The sequence below is a fragment of the Equus przewalskii genome, chromosome 29, assembly GCF_037783145.1.
Source record: "Equus przewalskii isolate Varuska chromosome 29, EquPr2, whole genome shotgun sequence".
NCBI lineage: Eukaryota > Metazoa > Chordata > Mammalia > Perissodactyla > Equidae > Equus > Equus przewalskii.
Genome location: NC_091859.1, coordinates 37,935,083 through 37,956,032, shown reverse-complemented (window position 1 = coordinate 37,956,032; position 20,950 = coordinate 37,935,083). Strand labels below are relative to the sequence as shown.

At 39.1% G+C, this 20,950-nt stretch overlaps 1 protein-coding gene across 12 annotated transcripts in view; it reads left to right on the top strand.

Annotated features, from left to right (window-relative positions):
- The window catches only part of SLC25A17 (solute carrier family 25 member 17), a 38,455-nt gene extending 35,003 nt beyond the window's left edge, over positions 1–3,452 (top strand). For all 12 annotated transcript variants that reach the window (XM_008519779.2, XM_008519780.2, XM_008519782.2 and 9 more), the window contains one exon: positions 2,632–3,452. In XM_008519779.2, coding sequence (XP_008518001.1) covers positions 2,632–2,779 — 148 coding nt within the window. In that variant the 3' untranslated portion in view covers positions 2,780–3,452. The remainder of the gene's footprint in view (positions 1–2,631) is intronic.
- The last annotated feature ends 17,498 nt before the right edge of the window (positions 3,453–20,950 follow it).

The window sequence follows — 20,950 nt, the reverse complement described above, 5'->3', positions numbered from 1 at the left end:
GGTATAAAGAAAACCTACACTACTCCTATATATCTATCCTTTACTACTCACACAGAGCACTTCACTTCTGATGCTTCTCATCACCAAATATGTGGGGATTTTTCCCACACCAAGCAACTTCTGTGACACCAGCTGGGTGTCCTACAATTTAACTCAATCCTGATACATCAGGTCCCACAGGTTAAGGGCTCAGTCCCATAAGACTGACTCCCACTTCAGATGCCAATCACAAGTAGTGGGTCCCCACATTAACCACAACTTCTGTCTTACTTGGCTACAACTCAGATGTTGCCATGACCTCCTCCCCCTTGGATTCAATTGTTTGCTAGAAGAGCTCACAGAACTCAGGGAAACACTTAGGTTTACCAGTGTATTAAAGGATATGATAAAGGATACAGATGAACAACCAAATGAAGAGATACATAGGGCAAGGTCTAGGAGGGTCCTGAGCACAGGAGTTTCTGTCCCCATGGAGCCTGGGGTGTATCCACCCTCCCAAAACATAGATTTTCCAGGTTTACCAACCTGGCAGCTCTCTGAACCCCATGCTTTTGGTTTTTTAGGGTTTTTTAAAGTTAATTTTTATTGAGTTTATGATAGTTTACAATCTTGTGAAATTTCAGTTGTACATTATTGTTTGTCAGTCGTGTTTTAGGTGTACCCCTTCACCCTTTGTGCCCATCACCCACCCCCCCTTTCCCCTGGTAGCCACTAATCTGTTCTCTTTGTCTACATGTTTAAATTCCTCGTATGAGTGGAGTCATACAGAGATTGTCATTCTCTATCTGGCTTATTTCACTTAACATAATTTCCTCAAGGTCCATCCATGTTGTTGTGAATGGGACAATTGTATTCTTTTTTTATGGCTGAGTAGTATTCCACTGTATATATATACACCACATCTTCTTTATCCACTCATCAGTTGCTGGGCACTTAGGTTGCTTCCACGTCTTGGCTATTGTAAATAATGCTGCAATGAACATAGGGGTGCATGGGACTTTTGGAATTGCTGACTTAAAGCTCTTTGGATAAATACCCAGTAGTGGGATGGCTGGGTCATATGGTATTTCTATTTTTAATTTTTTGAGGAATCTCCATACTGTTTTCCATAGTGGCTGCACCAGTTTGCATTCCCACCAGCAGTGTACGAGGGATCCTTTTTCTCCACAACCTCTCCAACATTTGTTACTTCTTGTTTTGGCATACTTTTGGGGTTTTTATGGAGACTTCATCATGTAGACATGATCTATCATTAACTCTGTTTCCAGCCCCTCTCCCATCGCTGGAGAATATGGGGTGGGGCTGAAAATTCCAACCTTATAATCATGGCTTGGTCTTTCTGGTGAGCAGCCCCATCCAGGAGCCCACTAACAGTCACCTCTTTGAACAAAAGGCACCACTATCACCCAGGAAATTCTAAGGAATTTAGGAACTCTGTGTCAGGAACCAGGGTCACAGATCAAATATTTGTATAAAAGATGCTCCTAGTACTCGTATTACTTAGGAAATTATGAAGGTTCTAGGAGCTCTGTGCCAGGAACCAGAGACAGAGACCAATATATATGTTTTCTATCTTGCAGTGGACCTCACCTTAAGAAACACTGAGGTAGACTTTCTTGGGTTTCTTGGGGGAACATAATTCATGTTAGTCAATGAACTAGAAATTCACGGGTCAAGGCTATTCATTTCTATATCACATGGTTTTCCCAAATAATAGATTTTCACGCGTAGCAAATATATAAAATGTAGAATATCTTCTGAATAGAGCACTTGGTTAGTTTAATATCTCAGTCTGCATGATGTGTGTAGCCCTGGAGTTACTGATGAACTAGCGTGAGATTAATTCACTCTCAACAAATAATTTTGGAGAGATCATTTACTCTGGACTCCTGGTTCTAGTTAAAGCGTTCTTGTCTGTAGTTGAGCAGTGGTTCTAAAGGGCTAGTCCCCAGGCTGACATCCTCCTCCTCATCACCTGGGAGCTTGTTAGAAATGCAAATTCTTGGGTCTCATCCCAGACTTAATATGAATTGGAAACTCTGGGGTTGGGATCCAGTAATCTGTGGTTTAACAAGCCTTCGGGTATGCTTGTATGCTAAATTTGAGAAACAGTGAGTTAGAAGATCAAACATAGGGGAAGGCTGAGAATCAGGTAGCTTTTTATTTCTATCACTTTCTCTAGTTCTCTTGAGGCTAAAATGATCCAAACCAACGGGCAGCTTTCCTACCATTTAGACACTATTAAGTTGAAATAACTGAGTTGGGAGAGCATTAAAGTAAAGACCTAAAAGTTACTAGATTTCAAATTTTAGCGTTAAGATGGTTGTAGGAGATTTTAGGACCTGCCTCCTATCTGTGGGATATTGTCAGCATTCTGTTAATTAATAGTAATTATATAGAGAGAGTATTGGTGGCTCATGACTACTAAACTTTAATCAGTCCCCAGATACCTTTAAAGATAAGAAGTAATTTGACAACAGAAGTCTGTTAATAGCTAAAACTTCCATTGCTTGTTTTGATCCTAAGAATAAGCCTTTGCAAAGTAGCTATCAGCGTAGTATGTTTCTTTCCTGCAGGAGTTGACTTCTATAAAGAAAACATTTTATGTTTTTCAAACCTCTTTCCTTTCAGGCGTTTTGGAATAATAGGACTCTACAAAGGCCTTGAAGCCAAGCTGCTGCAGACAGTGCTCACTGCTGCTCTCATGTTCCTTGTTTATGAGAAACTGACGGCTGCTACCTTCACTGTGATGGGGCTGAAGCGTGCACGAAAGCACTGAGACACCTTACCCTGAAAAGTGCAGAAAGGTGCTCAACGTGGGAGGCTTCCCTCTGTGTGAAGAGACGTGGTTCTCCGTTTACTCTTGCTCCTTCCACCACGTGTTTTACCCTCCTGGGCTTGAAATGCATCTAAGGGTAAACGTGGAGTTAGCCAGCTGGACCTCTCGCCAACTTAATTTTTATGATGGTTGGTTGGATTTTGCAGGGAAGGTTGGACTAATGAGCGTACGAAAAGAAAACATTGTTGAAACCTAAAAACGAAAGTTTGTGGGGGTTCATTGGTTTTCTTAAGGGGGATGGACTAGTGCTCTCATGTGTAATCTTTTCCAGTTAATTTTTCTTAAATTTACCAGCTGTTCTCTTTCCCTGAACCCTCCCCCAGGTTCTAGGACAAATTTAATGGCATGTAATTCTCCTCATATACTTTTGTATATCTTAATCTTGGTCTGTTCCTCACTAAAAATAATATTATGACTGTGCCGTGGGCATGACTTTATTTTTGTTGGCTTTTTTACTCCTGCTTAAGGAAAGCTGTCTTCTTTAGTATATAAGCTATTTATTGTGTGGGGAAAATGAAAATTGTTAATTCCAAATGATTCTCTTATAAACTATTCATAAACATTACTTTTCATTAGTATTTGACATAATTAAAAAATATTTATTTTGAATCAACCCTTTTATTACAAAAGGCTTGAGGTTTTATGTTCATCCATTCAAGCCCCGTTCAAATCAATCCTCCAAAAAGTGTCAGCACAAAAGACATTCTTAAAAGTTGCCCTTTATTAAGGTATTACATTGGGTTTACAACGATAAAAATCACAAAAAAAGCGAGAGGAAGCAGATGCCTTTTTTAGACTCTGGAATATTATCTCCCTTTACAAACTCTTGGTGGAGACTGTATATTTTGAGAATAAACATCTGATTAAGGTTCTATTTGGAAACATTCCTTAGAGTCCTGCTACTCCAAGTGTGGTCCATCAAGCAGTAGCATTGACATCACCTGGGAGCTTGTTGGACATGCAGTCCCAGAGCTTCTGAATCATATTCTACATTTTAACGAGATTCCCAGATGATTCATGCTCACGTTAAAGTTGGAGAGACCTTAGAGCCCCTGACCCAACAGGAGATATGATTGGTTTCAATTACAATTTCAATTGTTTTAATGTATTAAAACAATCTCTGAAAAGCCAGGAGTCTGTGTCATGTACTTGCACCTCATTGCAAATGTTAAGGTGGTAGGACTTTCATTATGTAGCTAGGAGTGAATTTAGACATCTCAAGCCACTCAAGGAGCAACTCTCTTGACATTAGCAGAACAACATTTTGGGTTCCTGTGACTGAGTTTTTTGTCCCTTTAACAAAATGACAGGTTTTTCATTTATAAGTCTAAGTCAGAGAGAGAGTAATAATGAAGTGTCTGTGGACTCTGGTATTTAGTTCAGTTTTGAGAATGGATATTTCTTTCTCTTATTTTCCCTCTGGTCCCTGTGGTAATTTCAAAATATGTGGTTATCAAGCTAGTAATAACTGAAAGATCGTGGTGGTGTTCTAGAAAACAAGAACTAGGCAGAGCTAATAATCTGGGAACTAGATTGGACACTCATCCCCTATTTAACCCAGAGAATTGGCCCCATGAGCACTTTTTATTTTACTTTAAGGTTTGCATGTTTCTGTGGTGAGGCTTTTGTGGGAAGCACAGAACTTATTTTGATTTCTGTATGGAAGAATGATCATAAAGGTGCCATGTGCACTTTTGTAATTGTTTTAATTATGCCATTTGCGTTGGAACTTGAATTTTGAGTTCAGGGTATTGTGGGTTGATATGTTAGAATAATTTCCAAATCAAATTATATAGTTATATTAGGTATTTATGATATGAGAATGTATTTGGTGCTCTTTTTCTGATTTTATGAGGGAACAGTTTAATATTGAGGTTTTATATTCCCTTGGAAGCTTATAGACTCACTAGGTGAAACTAGGTAATGACTCACCCAGTTTTGTAACCTTTGATTAATAATAAGTTATTTGAGAAAACTAAAGAGCTGAAGTCTATACTAAGGAAGTGGAAAAATTTTCTTTTTGATTCTTTATGCAGTTTCTCTAAAATGTAAGGATTCAGAGCCTTGGAGATTGTATCAGTATCATTGCAGTAGAAAATTTAATTTCTTTGAGTATTTAATCTGTATTTTGAAGTGGACATGAATATTTCTACCCTAGTCTATTTTATAATTAAGTTTGAAAGGCAGAAATAGGATTTACCATAATAATATAAGCAGTGGGAGTTAGATTCTTGGATTTTATTCCCAGCTCTGCCACTGGCTAGCAAATTACATCATCTCCTTGTGCTTCAGCTTTTTGATAAGTGGAGATAATAATACTACCCACTTCAGAGGATGTTTGAGAGCTAATGATGTCAGCTAAATCCCTTTATGATCGTGGGAGAGGGAAGATCTGAGTGAAACTTGTGACAGTGCCTAGATTTATATAGCAATTTCCCTTCTTAAAGCTTATACAGTTTCTCATTTTATAATCCCAGTATCTCTGTGAAGCAGGTAGGGATAAGTAACAAGATCCCCATTTAATTAACAGGGAAATGGAGACCGTACTATTAAATGGCTCACCTGGTTGGAGCCAGGACTAGAGTTGAGTTTCTTGCAGTCTAGTATAATGATTAAGAGAATGGGTTCTGGAATTAGACCTAGGTTCAACTTTGGCCCTACTCCCTACCAGCCATGGGAACAAAGTAATTACTGAACTTGTATAAAACTCCGTTTCCTCAGCTGTGACATGGAGATCTTGATAAACCTACCTTATAGGGTGATAGTGAATATTAAATGAGATCATATACATAAATTGCTTAGCACAGTGCTTGCCACATGAGAAGAACTGGATAAATGTTAGCCAAGGACTATTGTAATAATATTATTATTATTATTGATGAGGGATATGGCTGTTTGAATAGATATATCTGTGGTTCAGTGGAAAACACTAGATTCTGAGCCAGACCTGGATTCAGATTTTCATTCTATCACTAATAGCATTGTGGTCACAGACAAGTCACTTCTTCACCTTTCCGAGTCTTTATGCCCTCATCTATCCAACAGAAATGATTACCTCACAAGGTTGTTGGGGCAACGTTTTCTCTTCCTATTTGTTTTAATTGTGAACATTTCTGGGAGCCTTTCGATGTATCTCCTCAAAAGAGAAGCCAAATTCAGTAATTTTGCTTTATTCAGTACTCAAATTAAGTCCCCCGGGAAACATTTATCCCTTAATCATTAGAATAAGAACTGGTTCCATAGCAGAAAGTCACTGGCTGAGGTGGTATCTCATCTTGGCTCTCTGGAAAAGCTAAAGAATAGTGACTTCGTGGAGCCAAATGCCACACATCTAAGGAGATCCTTCCCTCTGGGCAGATGAATTACTTATTTGGTAGTGTCCAATGTCACCAGAATACCAAATATATACAAAGACTCATTTGTAGGATATCTGTGTGTGCAATAAATGTAACTGAATGTGACCTTGCAGGGTTTTTACCACCATAGAAATGAAAGGGCCTAGGATTAGTGCTATGTTTGTGGGGTGTACTGGTAGCCCCTGAAATGTATGTTCAGTGGGACATAATGGACAAGAAAAAAAGTTTTCCACGGGTAGGGTGAGAGAAGAAAATATTTAAAGACTGAGAGTGAAAAGGAAATTAGGAGATGGATATGAGGTTTGGCGGGCAGTGGGGGGACAAGGCACCAGTGCCTAGCAGAGCACTCAAAGAAGAGATGCTCAAAAAATGTGTGACAGTTACATAGACCGGGCAGTGAACTGTGGAACCTAGCCAGTGATTTAAGTCCAGTCTGTAATGATGTGAAGAGGGAAGGAAAAATTCCATTTGGAACTAATCATGAGAATGAGTAATGGAACTTCTGTGCATTGAATGCCTACTAAATGCCAGGCACGACTGGTTTGTATATATCTTGATACCCTTGTAATAACTCTCAGTATGTGAGGTTCATTCCCATTAACAGATGAGTTAGTTGAGGCTTCAAGAGTAATTTATCTATGGTCATATACCTAATAAATGGGGATCAAGATTTAAAATTTAGGCTGACTCCAGAACTTTCTACACTGCCACACTACATCCCTCAGATGTCCTTAAAAGTAAGCCTTCTAAGCCAGTTTGTGGTTCCCTTTTACAATCTGGAGGAGCATATGACTGAAGATGTGTAATTCTTTCTGTAATGAACTGTCTGTACCCCAGTGTGCTGCTACAAGGCTCAAGGGTGTTGGTGTCGCAATCCAATGTACACATCAGGATAGATGCGGAGAGGGCTGATGGCCACTCTGAGTTTATTATAACCAGCGTTTCAATATATACATAGCTTACATCTGTTAAACATACACAGGTGTTCTGGATGAAGTAATTAGCGAATGCCAAGAATTCTTAGTGATTTCTCAAGGAGCCCTCCCTTGGCCTCTGTTTTGATATTATCATGTTATTGCTGTGCTCCTATATTTTTATCTCGGAGCAGGCAAGGTCTCTTAGGCAACTGTCCCTCCTGCTCCCGATATCGATATCGTTTCTCCATCTGTGCCCCTGGCTTAGGTTGCCCCCCCAGGGGGTCTTACCTGTCATTGGCTAACCGGCCTTCTCACCTCCGGGTCACAGTTTGTTGGCAAGCTTTTTCCAGTGATTATTAACCCTTCCTGTGTCAGGGGCGGCTGCAAAGGGAAGCCTGTGGCCTCTATCCACGGATGGCTCATTGAATCCATGTTGTTTCTTGCCTCAGTCCCTTTGTTTATGCTTTCTGGTGTGTCAAGAATCTCTGCCTACTATTCCTGGTGAATTCCTGCCCAGATCAGGCATCAGCTCTTCTTGGAAGCCTTTCTGGAACTTTGCTCCCTCCTACCCACCCACCCTCAAAGACTTTTGTACTCCTGGAAGATTTTGTACTTATGTCTAATATTGCACCTACTACATTGTTGTTTTTGTTTTTGTTTTTTTTTGAGGAAGATCAGCCCTGATCTAACATCTACTGCCAGTCCTCCTCTTTTTGCTGAGGAAGACTGGCCCTGAGCTAACATCCGTGCCCATCTTCCTCTACTTATATGTGGGACGCCTACCACAGCATGGCTTGCCAAGCAGTGCCATGTCCGCACCCAGGATCCCAACCGGCGAACCCTGGGCCGCTGAAGCAGAACGTGTGCACTTAACTACTGCGCCACCGGGCGAGCCCCTACATTGTATTTTTGAATTGCAGTAGTCTATCTGTATCTCTTTCTTACCTTAGATGCTGAGTTCTTTCAGGGCAGGAAATGAGTCAAGTAGCAGAGTGTTTCTTTCACGGTAGGCACCAGGTTGTTGCATGAGTGTTTCTGGCTAAAGACAGTGCTGACCTTTCTCCAGTTAAATTGACCTGTTAATTAAGAGTTTACATGTTTTTAGAATTATTGCACTCCAGTGTTTTCTTCGTTATCAGTTTTTCAAATTTCTTTTTTTTTTTAGATTAATTAGTTCACACTTTTTTGAAGTATATTTTGCTAGTCATTTGGCTTAAAGATTCATTATTTCTTTGCTTTAATTGGAGTCACCAAAACTGTCTGCCTGGTATTGTTTATCTAATTCTTTCATGTGTACTTCACTCTTGTTTTGCTTTAGTTTCTGTAGAACCCACTGGCAGAGTAGACGGCCAGCTAAGATGATTCCCTATGTGGGTGTTGTATGGAGGACCTTATTAAATTGCAAATTCCTATTTTAGGAATAACATCCTATTTATTTATTCAGGAAGTCATTTTTGATTACCTACCATGCCCAACACTATACCAGTTGCTGGGATTTTCCAGACCTGTAATACTCGGTCTCTGCTGTCATGTAGCTCATTGTTGAGCATGAGAGCCAGACAAAAAACAACTTGGAGTTCTATCACTGATGAATTCTGATGAGAAATCAGTACAAACGTTCAGGAGCCTTTGGGAGCATGGAGAAGCCGGGCTCAACTCTGTCTTCGTCTATGTGATCAGCAGGCAACATTTGAATTAGGAACACACCAAGTAGCGGGTAAAGGAGCTTCTTGACAGAGGAAATAAATGGCACTTGCAAAGTAGAAAAATGATGATGCTTTATTATTTGTGCATTGGTTTGCATTAGATCCGGAAGCTTCCCAACCTAGATCTCTGAGCTGAACACATGCTGGAATGAGGGAGGGGGGAAAAGCATCAGGTCACTGAGTGCCTGCCACAAGTAAGAAGAGGTAATCAGTACCCCCATCCTACTTAACAGCTTTGTCTACAGTTAGACTTGGGTCTAAAAAAAGAAGACACATTCCCTGTGCTCTACAAATTTAAACTCTAATTTGAAACATACTTTGGAAATTAGGTGTAATAACATGAATTGTTTCCGTTCTGCCTCTGTGAGATCAGCCAGCAAGAGCAGGTCAGGCTCACAGTGAACTGCTGTTACTGTCAAGGTCAGTACTTGCACTTTATCTCGATCAGTATGGAAATGTTTACTTGGAAAATAGTTCAGAGCCTAGTTGAGGCTAAAACTCTGGGTACTTCATCATACATTTGTTAGTGTATTGAAAATTATCAAAGGAGTGAAGATTAAGGGAAGGGGAATTTAAAAATCGAGAAAGTCCTCTTTGTTTTTTAATTTGCAGCGTGTTCATAAGTATAACATATGCAGTCTTTTTTCTAACACATTCTGTCTCATTTTATTCTCCCTATTGTGAGATTTGTTTTAATTACTTTTATACTGTATAAATGGAGAAATAGAGACACAGATTTGGCTCAGGTCACAGAGCAAAGGATTGGGAGTCAGAAACAGGAATTTAGACCTCCTGATATTCTCTCCAATTATCTTTCACTGGCTTGTACTGCTTGGAGATATCTGTGTTTTCTATTTTGGTTTAAAATTTTTTTAGCTTTTCTTTTTTCTTATAAAAATAATACACATCCATAAAAATTTCAGAAAATTTAGAAAAAATGAGAATAAAGTCCTATATATATGTGTATAAATACGTACCTATATTCCTACTGCCTAGAAATTACTGCTAATATTTCAGTATATCTATTTTCAGACTTGTTTAAATGTATACATACACAGATATATTTATAGGTAGGGTTGTGGTTTTTTGAGGAAGATTAGCCACCAATCCTCTTTTTTGCTGAGGAAGACTGGCCCTGAGCTAACATCCATGCCCATCTTCCTCTACTTTTTAATGTGGGACAGCTACCACAGCATGGCGTGACAAGCGGTGCGTAGGTCTGCACCCAGGATCTAAACCGGCGAATCCCAGGCTGCCAAAGCTGAACGTGGGCAGTTAACTGCTGTACCACTGGGCTGGCCCCAGGTAGGATTTTGTTTAATGATATCAAACTATGCCTAAGTTTATAAATTTTCATCTCAAATATGTCAATACATGTCTATGTCACAATTTTACTTGCTTCATAGAATTGCATAGTGTAAATGTATCATTATTTAGTTAGACTCCTATTAATGGACTCTTAAGTTGTTGCCCAATTTTTTGCTGTTATAAATAATATGATAAAATCCTTAATATATGCATCTAACTTTTTTGATTATTTCTTTAAGAAAAGTTTCCAGGAATCCAGTCACTGAGTAACGGGGTCAAAAGATATGCCTACTGGGCATATCTTATTAAATTAAAACTTCATGCTATCTATTCCTTATGTTCATTGTCACTTTGGACTACATAAACGTTTCTTCCTCTCTTCACTTCTACTTTAGCAAGCTGCAGGAGAAATTCCATTCTGAGTGTCATGGGAAGGAAGTGTTGTACACCAGGGCCTGGGCTTTATATGCTTTTTCATTTAATTCTCACAACATTCCTATGAAATACAGAGTAAAGTGAAGCATATCAAAAGGAAGTGTTACAGGAGTTCAGAGCTGAAAATCAGGTTTCTTCCAGCAGGTGGCTGAGATAATTAAATATCACATAGTAAAGTATAAGAATAGCTACCATTTATTGAGCTCCTACTATGCACCGCTGATCATACTAGATGCGTTACGTATGTTATCTGATTTAATCCTCCTACAAAGGTTCCAAAACCCATGTACTTTACACAGCCTCCCCTTCGGGCTTAGGTTCCAAGTCTGCATCCTAGTTCCTGTGCCTTTGTTAGATGGCAGGAACTTGCTATAAATCATTTCGGGAATCATCATAAACATGACCTTACATCAGCCAAGGCCTCTGTAAATCCTTTATAATTATGATGGTTATGAAAATCAAAGAAGACTGTGGCAATTTATCTTCGTTGACATTTTAATTTATAAATAAGCTCCTGTTTGATAGAAAATGGCTGTATTTTTGTTCTTTTAATTTTGCAATTGCAGATATGCAGAAACTTTTAGGCCACTAGAGGGCATTGCAATCAGCCTCCTATTTCGTCTTCATTATAAATCACTGCTGTCAGAGATGCCTAGTGAAATTTGTTCCCAATTAAACCAAAAAAAGAAGCATTCTTAGACTCAAGGAGCAACCTGAATAGGAACTGTGGCTTGAACTTGGTGGACCACTACCTCCAAGCACCCTTTTTACCTAAAAAAGCAAAGAATGGAGTAGGTGGTATTTTGCTGAATTTATATTCTTTTATTTTTTCCTTTCCCTAAGTATATGCCTAAACTTTTAGTTTGTCCATAATTTTTTTTAATATTTTATTTTTTTTTCCTTTTTCTCTCCAAAGTCCCCCAATACACAGTTGCACATTCTAGTTGTGGGTCCTTCTGGTTGTGGCATGTGGGATACCGCCTCAGCATGGCCTGACAAGTGGTGCCATGTCCCCGCCAGGGATCCAAACTGGCCAAACCCTGGGCCGCCAAAGCGGAGGGCGTGAACTTAAGCACTTGGCCACGGGGCCGGCCCCTGTCGTCCGTAATTTATAGTCTTCTCTTGGCCAGATGGTAAAGTCAGTAGCTCTGAATATCAATAGGAATTGAAGTCAGAGACACAAAACTCAGTTTTTGGCCAGTAGCATCTACCTCTTTGCTGATCTTTATTGACACTAATAAAAACTTGCAAAACTGATTGATCCACAGTTGAATAACTCGCTTGTTTCTGTTCAACTGTCTGGTGGAAGTGCCCATAGACAGAAAAATGATTAAAAGGCAGAGCAGGAGGGAGAAAATGTAAAAGGTATTTTTGACAACCCATGAATTTAAAAATCAATTCAAATCCTTATTAAACAAGTGGTTTTGATGTAAACAGATAAATCTTTCCACATCGTTTGAAATAAATGTAACTATTGAGGCTTTTAAGTTGTAGGCAACTAGAGCTCTCATTAATCTGTGCTCCAGGAGCACTTGAGATACTAATTTATTTCACAAACATTTATTGAGTACATTTGTACCAGGCACTTGCTAAGCACTGGCATACAGATATGAATAATAATCTTTATATATTGTTTTGTAGTTTATAAAACAATCTGGCATTTACTAGCTTATTTGGTACTCACTTCATACCTCAGAGATGGATAGGTGATATCTCCATTTTATAGGTGTAGAGACAGGTTCAGAATGGTTAAATGACTTGTTCACAGTTACACAGCCAGTGACAGAGTAGGACTCAAACAGAGGTCTTCTGACCCCAAATCCCATCCTCTGCCACAACACCATACTGTCTTGCTAGAAGTGAGCCTATTACTCTCAAAGGAGGGCTTGAGGGGTATGATTTTCTAAAGGACCCAAGGTTAGAAATAGATAGAGCCACTTGGTTTTGATTGTTTCGTTTAATAAGCAACCTAGCAAATAAGTTCAAAAGCTTATCAGCACTATTTCTTTTTTTTTTTTCTTCCCAAAAATGAAAGGTAGATTCAGTATGCAGGCAATGAAAAAAGATTGGATTCTTTTTTAGTACTTGGTTGATATATTTACTAGGAATTTAACTCTTTGAAGGCTGAGTCCCCACATCTTCTCCTTAAGAGGTGATTTATGCAGTAATACCCATGTTAATAAGAATGGGCCCATCATTTGAGTGTCAAGCTTGAGTAAGGATGTCCCCAACACAAAAGTTTCTTTGGTGGTTTTTGGAACATCATACCCTGGGTAAGCTCTATCAAGTACCCTCCACATTAAGTTGTGTTTCTCTGTTTACTTACCTACCTCCTTCAATAGATTAAGAACTCCGAATCCTCATCACCATTGCTATGTCCCAGGCATTGTTGTAAGTGCTCTGTAAATATTTGTCCAATGAGTATATGTATTGAGGGAGGTTGGGTATAGTGTTGAATTTGGGTTTGCCTAAACCAGAGTACCTAGATTTATAATTCCTATGATAATATGTATTTTGACAAAGGTAGGACTAGACTTCCCTAGGATTTAGTGCCTTAGTGATTTCACCACATTAAATACAATGTGGTATATGCCCTCCTGTCTTAGTCTAAACTGAATAAAGTGTGGGATATGTGCAGGCTGAAGACAGCTGAGAAATAAATGCATTAGCGTTGAGGCTTGTAAGCAGAAAAAGTACTCTAATTAAAATAGGAATGCTGATACCATCCTTATCACATGACATTGTTATTATGTGTTGGTCTGTTCCTCCTATTCCCAGAGTGCAGGTTTCACTTTTGTATCTCCAGTACCTAACAGGGGGACTTAGTAATGGTGCCTAGTAAGTATTGTTGTTTTATACCGAAGACACACTGCTAACGAAGAAGTCAACAAATAATTTTTGGGCATCTGCTATGTGCCAGCTACTTTGCTAAGCAATAGGGATACCCTGTGAACAAGACAGACAAGTCCCTGCTCTTGTGGGACTTGCATTGGAATAGAGGCAGACAGACAATGAGCATATAAGCCAGGAAGGTGATTTTAGGTGTGGATAAGTGCTGTCAAGAACGTAACATAGGGAGCGTATTCATCTAACATACCTTGAGATCTTTTAGTTACCACTATCCATGTAAGAGAGAAAGAGAGAGAGAGTAGTTACACAATATGTGCATATGCTGATAGGAGGAAGGTAGGAGAGTATCAGAGCAGGAGAGCACCAAGACATTCAGAGATAGGAAAGGGCTGGAATGCAGCATAGGATCGCCAACTAAGGGAGTTTATATATATTAAATTCGTATGTATATATATGTATTATCATTATTGAAAGCTCTCTCAGCTTTGGGTCTTTGTATTTGGCCGTGTGACGGATGATAGGACACTGCCCCTTCTTCTGCTCAGACTTCATATGTTCCATTTCTGAAGTCGATTCACCATCCTCACAAATAGTATCTCCTTTATCTGAGATGCTGATTGGGCTTTGCATGCGCTAAACTAAATTCCAAAATACTGTTTCCCTCAAATTATGGGGAAGCCGAAAAGTAGTAGGGCCTCCCTAACTACTCTAGGTGCAGCACGTAGTGTCTACAGATTGCCATGATTCTGATCCCACTCGTGAAATGATGCCCTTTCCCCCACCTACATCAGTATGTACCAATATCCCCAGAATTAGGACTGAATTCAGGCGTGACCAATTAAAATCTATAGTAAGTTGAGCAGGCATTTTTGTGTTATTTATTTTTTCTTTTTCTTTTTTTTTCTATTTTTGTTTATGAGCTTATCCCTAGTAATGCTGCTGCTTTTTTAAAACAGCTTTTATGAGATATAATTCACATGCCACATAATTCACCCATATAGAGTGTACAATTCAGTGGCTTTAAGTATATTCACAGGTGCATGGAACCATCACCACATTCAATTTTAGAACTTTTTCATCATCTCAAAAAGAAACGCCATACCCTTTGGGTTTCACTCCCCCATCTCCCAATTTCCCCTCTCCCATCCATAAGCAACTACTAATCTACTTTCTGTCTCTACAGAGTTCCCCATTCTAGACTTTCATATGAATGGAATCATATAATATGTGGACTTTTGTGACTGGCTTCTTTCATTAGCATAATGTTTTCAGGGTTCATTGGCATTGTAGCAAGTATCAGTATTTCATTCCTTTTTATGGCTGAATAATATTCCATTTTATGAATATACAACGTTATGTTTATCCGTTTGTTGATGGGCATTTGGGTTCTTTCCACCCTTTGGCTATTATTAATAATGCTGCTATGAAAATTCATGTACAAGTTTTTGTGTGGGTGTATGTTTTCATTTCTCTTGGGGGTATACCTAGAAGTAGAATTGTTTCGTCAGGTGGTAATTGTATGTTTAATCGTTTGAGGAACTTCCAGATTGCTTTCCAAAGTGGCTGCCCCATTTTACATTCCCACCAGAATGTATGAGGGTTCCAATTTCTTCACATCCTTGTCAGCGCTTGTCGTTGTCTTAATTATCCTAGTGAGTGTGAAGTTGTATCTTTTTTTTTCCTCCCCTAAGCCCCAGGGCATGGTTGTATATCCTAGTTGTAAGTCCTTCTAGTTTTTCTGTATGAGCCACCGCCACAGCATAGCAACTGACAGACAAATAGTATGGTTCTGTGACTGGGAAGTGAACCCAGGCTGCTGAAGCGGTGAGTGCACTGAACTTTAACCACTAGGCCATCAGGGCTGGCTCTTGTGAAGTTGTATCTTATAGTGGTTTTGATTTGCATTTCCCTGATGACTGATAATGTCATTTCTTTGCATGTGTTTATTGGTCATTTGTATATCTTCTTAGGCGAAATGTCCATTCAGATCCTTTGCCCATTTTTATATCTTTTTATTATTGAGTTGTAAAAGTTCTTTATATATTCTGGATACAAGTCCCTTAACAGATATATGATTTGCAAATATTTTCTCCCATTCTGCAGATTGTGTTTTCACTTTCTTGATAGTGTCCTCTGAAGCCCGAAAGTCTATAATTTTGATCTAGTCCAATGTACATGTATTTTCTTTTGTTGCTCATGTTCTTGGGTCATATCTAAGAATCCATTACCAAATACAAGGTCATGAAGATTTACCTCTATGTTTTCTTCTGAGAGTTTTATAGTTTTAGCTCTTACATTTAGGTCTTTGATACATTTTTAGGTAACTTTCCTATATGATGTGAGGTAAAGTTCCAACTTCATTTTTTGCATGTGGATATCCAGTTGTTTCAGCACCTTTGTTGAAAAGGCTATTCTTTCCCCATTGAATGGTTTTGGCACCCTTGTCAAAAATCACTTGTCTGTAGACACACAGGTTTGTTTCTAGATTCTTAATTCTATTCCATTGACATGTATATCTATCCTTATGCCAGTACCACACTGACTTAATTACTGTTGCTTTGTAGTAAGTTTTTAAATCATGAAGTATGAGTCCTCTAACTTTGTTCTTTTTCAGGATTGTTTTAGTTATTTTGAGTCCCTGAAATTCCACTTGAATTTTAGTGTGAGCTTGTCAATTTCTACAAAAAAGTCAGCTAGGATTCTAATAGGGATTGTATTGAATCTGTGGATCAATTTGGTGAATATTGCCATCTTAGCAATATTAAGTCTTTGGATCCATGAACATGAAATGTCTTTTCCACTTATTTAGATCTTTTTAAATTTCTTTCAACAACATTTTGTAGTTTTCAGAATATCAGTTTTATACCTTTTTGGGTTAAATTTATTCCTAAGTATTTTGTTCTTTTGATGTTATTTTAAATGGAATATGGAATTGTTTATTAATTTCATTTTCATATTATTCATTGCAAGTGTATAGAAATACAATTAATTTTTGTATATTGACGTTGTATCCTGCAACCTTGCTGAACTCAATTATTAGTTCTAATATTGTTTTTCAGTGGATTCCTTAGGATTTTCTATCCAAGACTGTGTCACCTTAGCATAGAGGAGTTTTTACTTCTTCTTTTGCTTCCTTTCTAATCTAGATGCCTTTTTTTTTCCCCCTACTTGCTCTGGCTAGAACTTCCAGTACGATGTTGAGTAGAAGCAATGACAGCAGACATCCTTGTCTTGATCCTGATCCTTGGGGAGAAAACATCCAGTCTTTCACCACTGAATATAATGTTAGCTGTGGGTTTATCATAGATTCCCTCCATTGCAATCAGTTAACTCAAATGGAGCACTTACTCTGAACTCACCGCTTTTAGCCATTCTCAGAAATACTTGCTAGCACACTAGTACACTTTTTCTAACATCATTTGCAATGCTACTTCTTTATGAACTAAAATGTTTTCATTTATTGCTTTGTTTTGTTTTAACCATTTGTACAAGAATTCTTCTAAAATACTAAACATCCCTGGCCACTTTAAACATAATAGAATACATACAATTCAACTGTTGCTTTAAAACATGGACATCATTGTGATATGTTACTGTACTGGCTAATAATGTGGCCATGGCTTTGGGAGATTATTGGGTGGTTCGTCCCTTCAGAGAATCATGCCAAACTACCGTGCGTTTTGCATTTCTGTGTCTACTTTTTACAAATACAGATTGTCCTATCCCTAGTTAATTGGGACCTTCTCTGACTTTAATGTGCATGCCTCTGAGAACATTCTCTTCTCATAGGCATCTTCTAATCTGCTGAGGATTAGTCTGCCCGAGAACCAAAGTATTTAGTTTTTTTAAATGAGAGTAAATAAACTGAGGGAGACATTCCCCTGTGAACAAAGTGCATGGACTTTGCAATACCTTGTTGGGCTGCTTAAATTCCTCTTGTTTCCCAGATTCTCAGCACTGTGGTAAATGAATCACTGTCAGGTGTGAGATATTACTGTATCATAAATAAAATTATTTTTTAAAGCCTTGTTTTAGTCCCCTCCAATTCCCCTCCCTCCTAGTCAGTTTTCATTAGTTGAATTCTCCCTATTTCTCTTATTCCTCCAGTACATGAATGTTCATAGCAGCCTTATTCATAATAGCCAAAAAAATCAAAACAACTAATGTTGAATAAGTAACAGTTGTCATATTAATTAGTACAACAGAATACTATCTACAGCACTAAAAGTGAACAAACTATAGCTATATTCAACAACATGGATGAATCACACACTGTTGGATGAAAGAAGCCAGACGTAGAACTTTACTAAATGTATGATTCCATTTATATACATTTTTAAAACTGTTGAAGTCAAGATAGTAGTTACTTTTAGGGAAGAGGGTAGGCGCAGGAAGACACAACTGAAATAAAGCGGAAAGGAAGGAGATGAAAATAGATACACCAAGCAAATGCTAAACCGAAGGAGAGCTGGTTGATATTAAAGGAAAAAGCATTTTGCAGAACAGGAAATGTCACTAGGTAATGACAAAATGGGTAAATCACCAGAAGAAATAAAAATCCTAAACCTAGATGCACTAAGACCATAGATTCAAATGCATAATACAGAGATGATCAGAATTACAAAAGTAGACATCCTGCAATCAGGTGGAGACCTTAACATACCTCTTTCTGCAAGTTTGATAGGCTGAAGACTATTTGAGCAATATCTCATGATTGTTCACCCCCAAATTAGAAAATACATTTTCAAGCACACTTAGAATGCTTATAACAATTCACCAGCATGAGCTGAAATCTGGCTCCCTGAGGTTTCTATCTGCCGGTCCTAGTTCTGGCCACTGAAATTATAAAGACACGTTATTTTTCCAGTGACAGCACTTCTGATGTTTAAAGACGGTTGCCACGTGCCCAGTGAGTCGAGTCTTCTTATTAAACGTTTCCATTTTTTCTTGTACTGTTCCTCCCAGGACATGGATTTACTTTCTGTCACCCTCCAGGGGGTTCTCTGAATATATCCACTTGACTGTTCTCTTTGTCTAAGGCTCATCTTTCATTTTAGGGGAAATTACACTATGCTAGATGCTTTATACATATTGCTTCCTTTAATCTTTGTAGTAACCTTACAAGGAAGGGGTTTTATTTTACAGATCTAGAAAGTTGGGCTTACGGAAGTTTTCCCCGTGTCATATATATATATATGGTTTGACCAAATAGGAGTTATCAAAGGATGACCACCACATCTGGGTGAATGGTGGTGCAATTTGTTGGAATAGACAACATTGATGATTGTGCTGGAATAGGCAACAAAGATCTCCCCTTTGTTGTCTAGTAGATTTCTGAAACTTACCTTGTCCAAAATTGGTCTCTATTCCTATGTAAAAATCTCCTTCATTCCCAATATTCCTCATCCCTGTGAGTGGTTCAGGTCAAAAACCTTGGACTCATCCTTTCTCACTCACTCCACTATCAGCAAATCCTTGCAGAATATATTGCAAATCCTACCATTTCTCACCTTCTCCACTTCTACCACTAGAGTGCAAGCCTCCATCACTCTTGTCTAGACAACAATAGCTTCTACGATCCCCCTACACATTCTCTTCTCAACAATGAGCCAGAAAGATCCTTTTTTCTTTTTTTTTCCTGATGAGCTGACATCCACTGCCAGTCCTCCTCTGCCAATCCTCCTCTTTTTTTTTTTTTTTTTGAGGAAGATTAGTCCTGAGCTAACATCTGCTGCCAATCCTCCTCTTTTTGCTGAGGAAGATTGGCCCTGAGCTAACATCTGTGCCTATCTTCCTCTATTTTGTATGTGGGACACCTGCCACAGCGTGGCTTGGTAAGGGGTGTTAGGTCCGTGCTGGGGATCTGAACCGGTAAACCTGAAGCAGAGTGCTCGAACTTAACCACTGCACCACCAGGCGGGCCCCCAGAAAGATCCTTTTTTTAATATGTCAATCCGATCCTGTCTTTCTCCTGCTTTCATCCCTACAACGACTTCCAACAAACTTAGAATAAAGTTCAGAGTCCTTTGCATGGACCCAAAGCCCTTCATGATCTTACTCCCGGCTACCTCTCTAACCTCATTCCACCCTTGCTCACACATACACACACACACACGTACACACCTTTAGCCGTGTTCATCAGACTTGAGCAAGTTCCTGACGTGAGGTCTTTGCACTGGCTGTTCCTTTTTCCACTTTCCTGTGTTGTCTCTCCACTCAGTAGGGCCCAGGTATCATCTCTTCAGCGGCCTCCCCTGACCACTCTCTCTAAATAGTACCAGTGTTCCCTGTTCCCTCAGTCTGCCTTATTTTTCTCCACAGCACTTATCACATCTTGATATTTTATTAAAAATCTCCAATGGCGCCTCATTGCCTGGAGCAGGGTTTCTCAGCAGGGGCACTGTTGACATTTTGGGCTGGATAATTGTTGCGGGGAGACTCTGCTGTGTATTGCACAGTGTTTAGCAGTGCCTCTGGCCTCTACCTACTACATGTCAGTAGTTCCCACCCCCAGTGACCATCAGACATACAGCCATACATTGCTAAATATCCTCTACAGGGTAGAAACTCTCCAGTTCAGAACCACTAGCCTAGAGCAAGCCAATCTCCAAATGGGATTCACCTGGAGAACTGCTCCTCCTCCTCCTCCTCCTCCTCTTTATTGGCAAGTTATACATGAATACATTCTTGTTGTACAGGCTTCAAACAATAGAAATGTACAGATTTTCTCTGCCCTTCATCCAGAAATGACCACCATCAATAGTTTGGTATAGAGCCACCCTGATGGCCCAGTGGTTAAAGTTTGGTGCACTCTGCTTCAGCATCCTGGGTTCATCTCCTGGGCGTGGAACCACACCATTTGTCTGTCAGTAGCCATGCTGTGGCAGCGGCTCACATAGAAGAACTAGAAGGACTTACAACTAGAATATACCACTATGTACTGGGGCTTTGGGGAGGGGAAGAAAAAGGGAAAGATTGGCAACAGATGTTAGCTCAGGGCAAATCTTTCCCAACAACAACAACAACAACAAAAAGTTTGGTATATAACCTTCCAGTTCCTTCTATGAATTTAAAGTGGTTTATTTTCTACGTAGTCATCCAATGTTTTTGATTCCTTATTTCCTAAATAATGTTCATCTAGCCTTTTTTTTTTTTAAAGATTTTATTTATTTTATTTTTTTCTTTTTCTCCCCAAAGACCCCTAGTACATAGTTGTGTATTTTCAGTTCTGGGTCCTTCTGGTTGTGGCATGTGGGATGCTGCCTCAGCATGGCCTGATGAGCAGAGCTACATCCGCGCCCAGGATCCAAACCAATGAAACCTTGGGCTGCTGAAGCAGAGCACGTGAACTTAACCACTTGGCCACAGAACTGGTCCCTCATCGAGCCTTTTTTATTGAGGAATTTCAAGACACACTTTTTAAAAATATCATTCTCAGGAAAGAAAATCCTGAAATTTTAGGTTAGAAGAGCCGTGTGGAATGCACTGCTCTTTTAACTCCAATCAGGTGTCTCCTGAGTTTGAGCTCTTGTTTTCCAA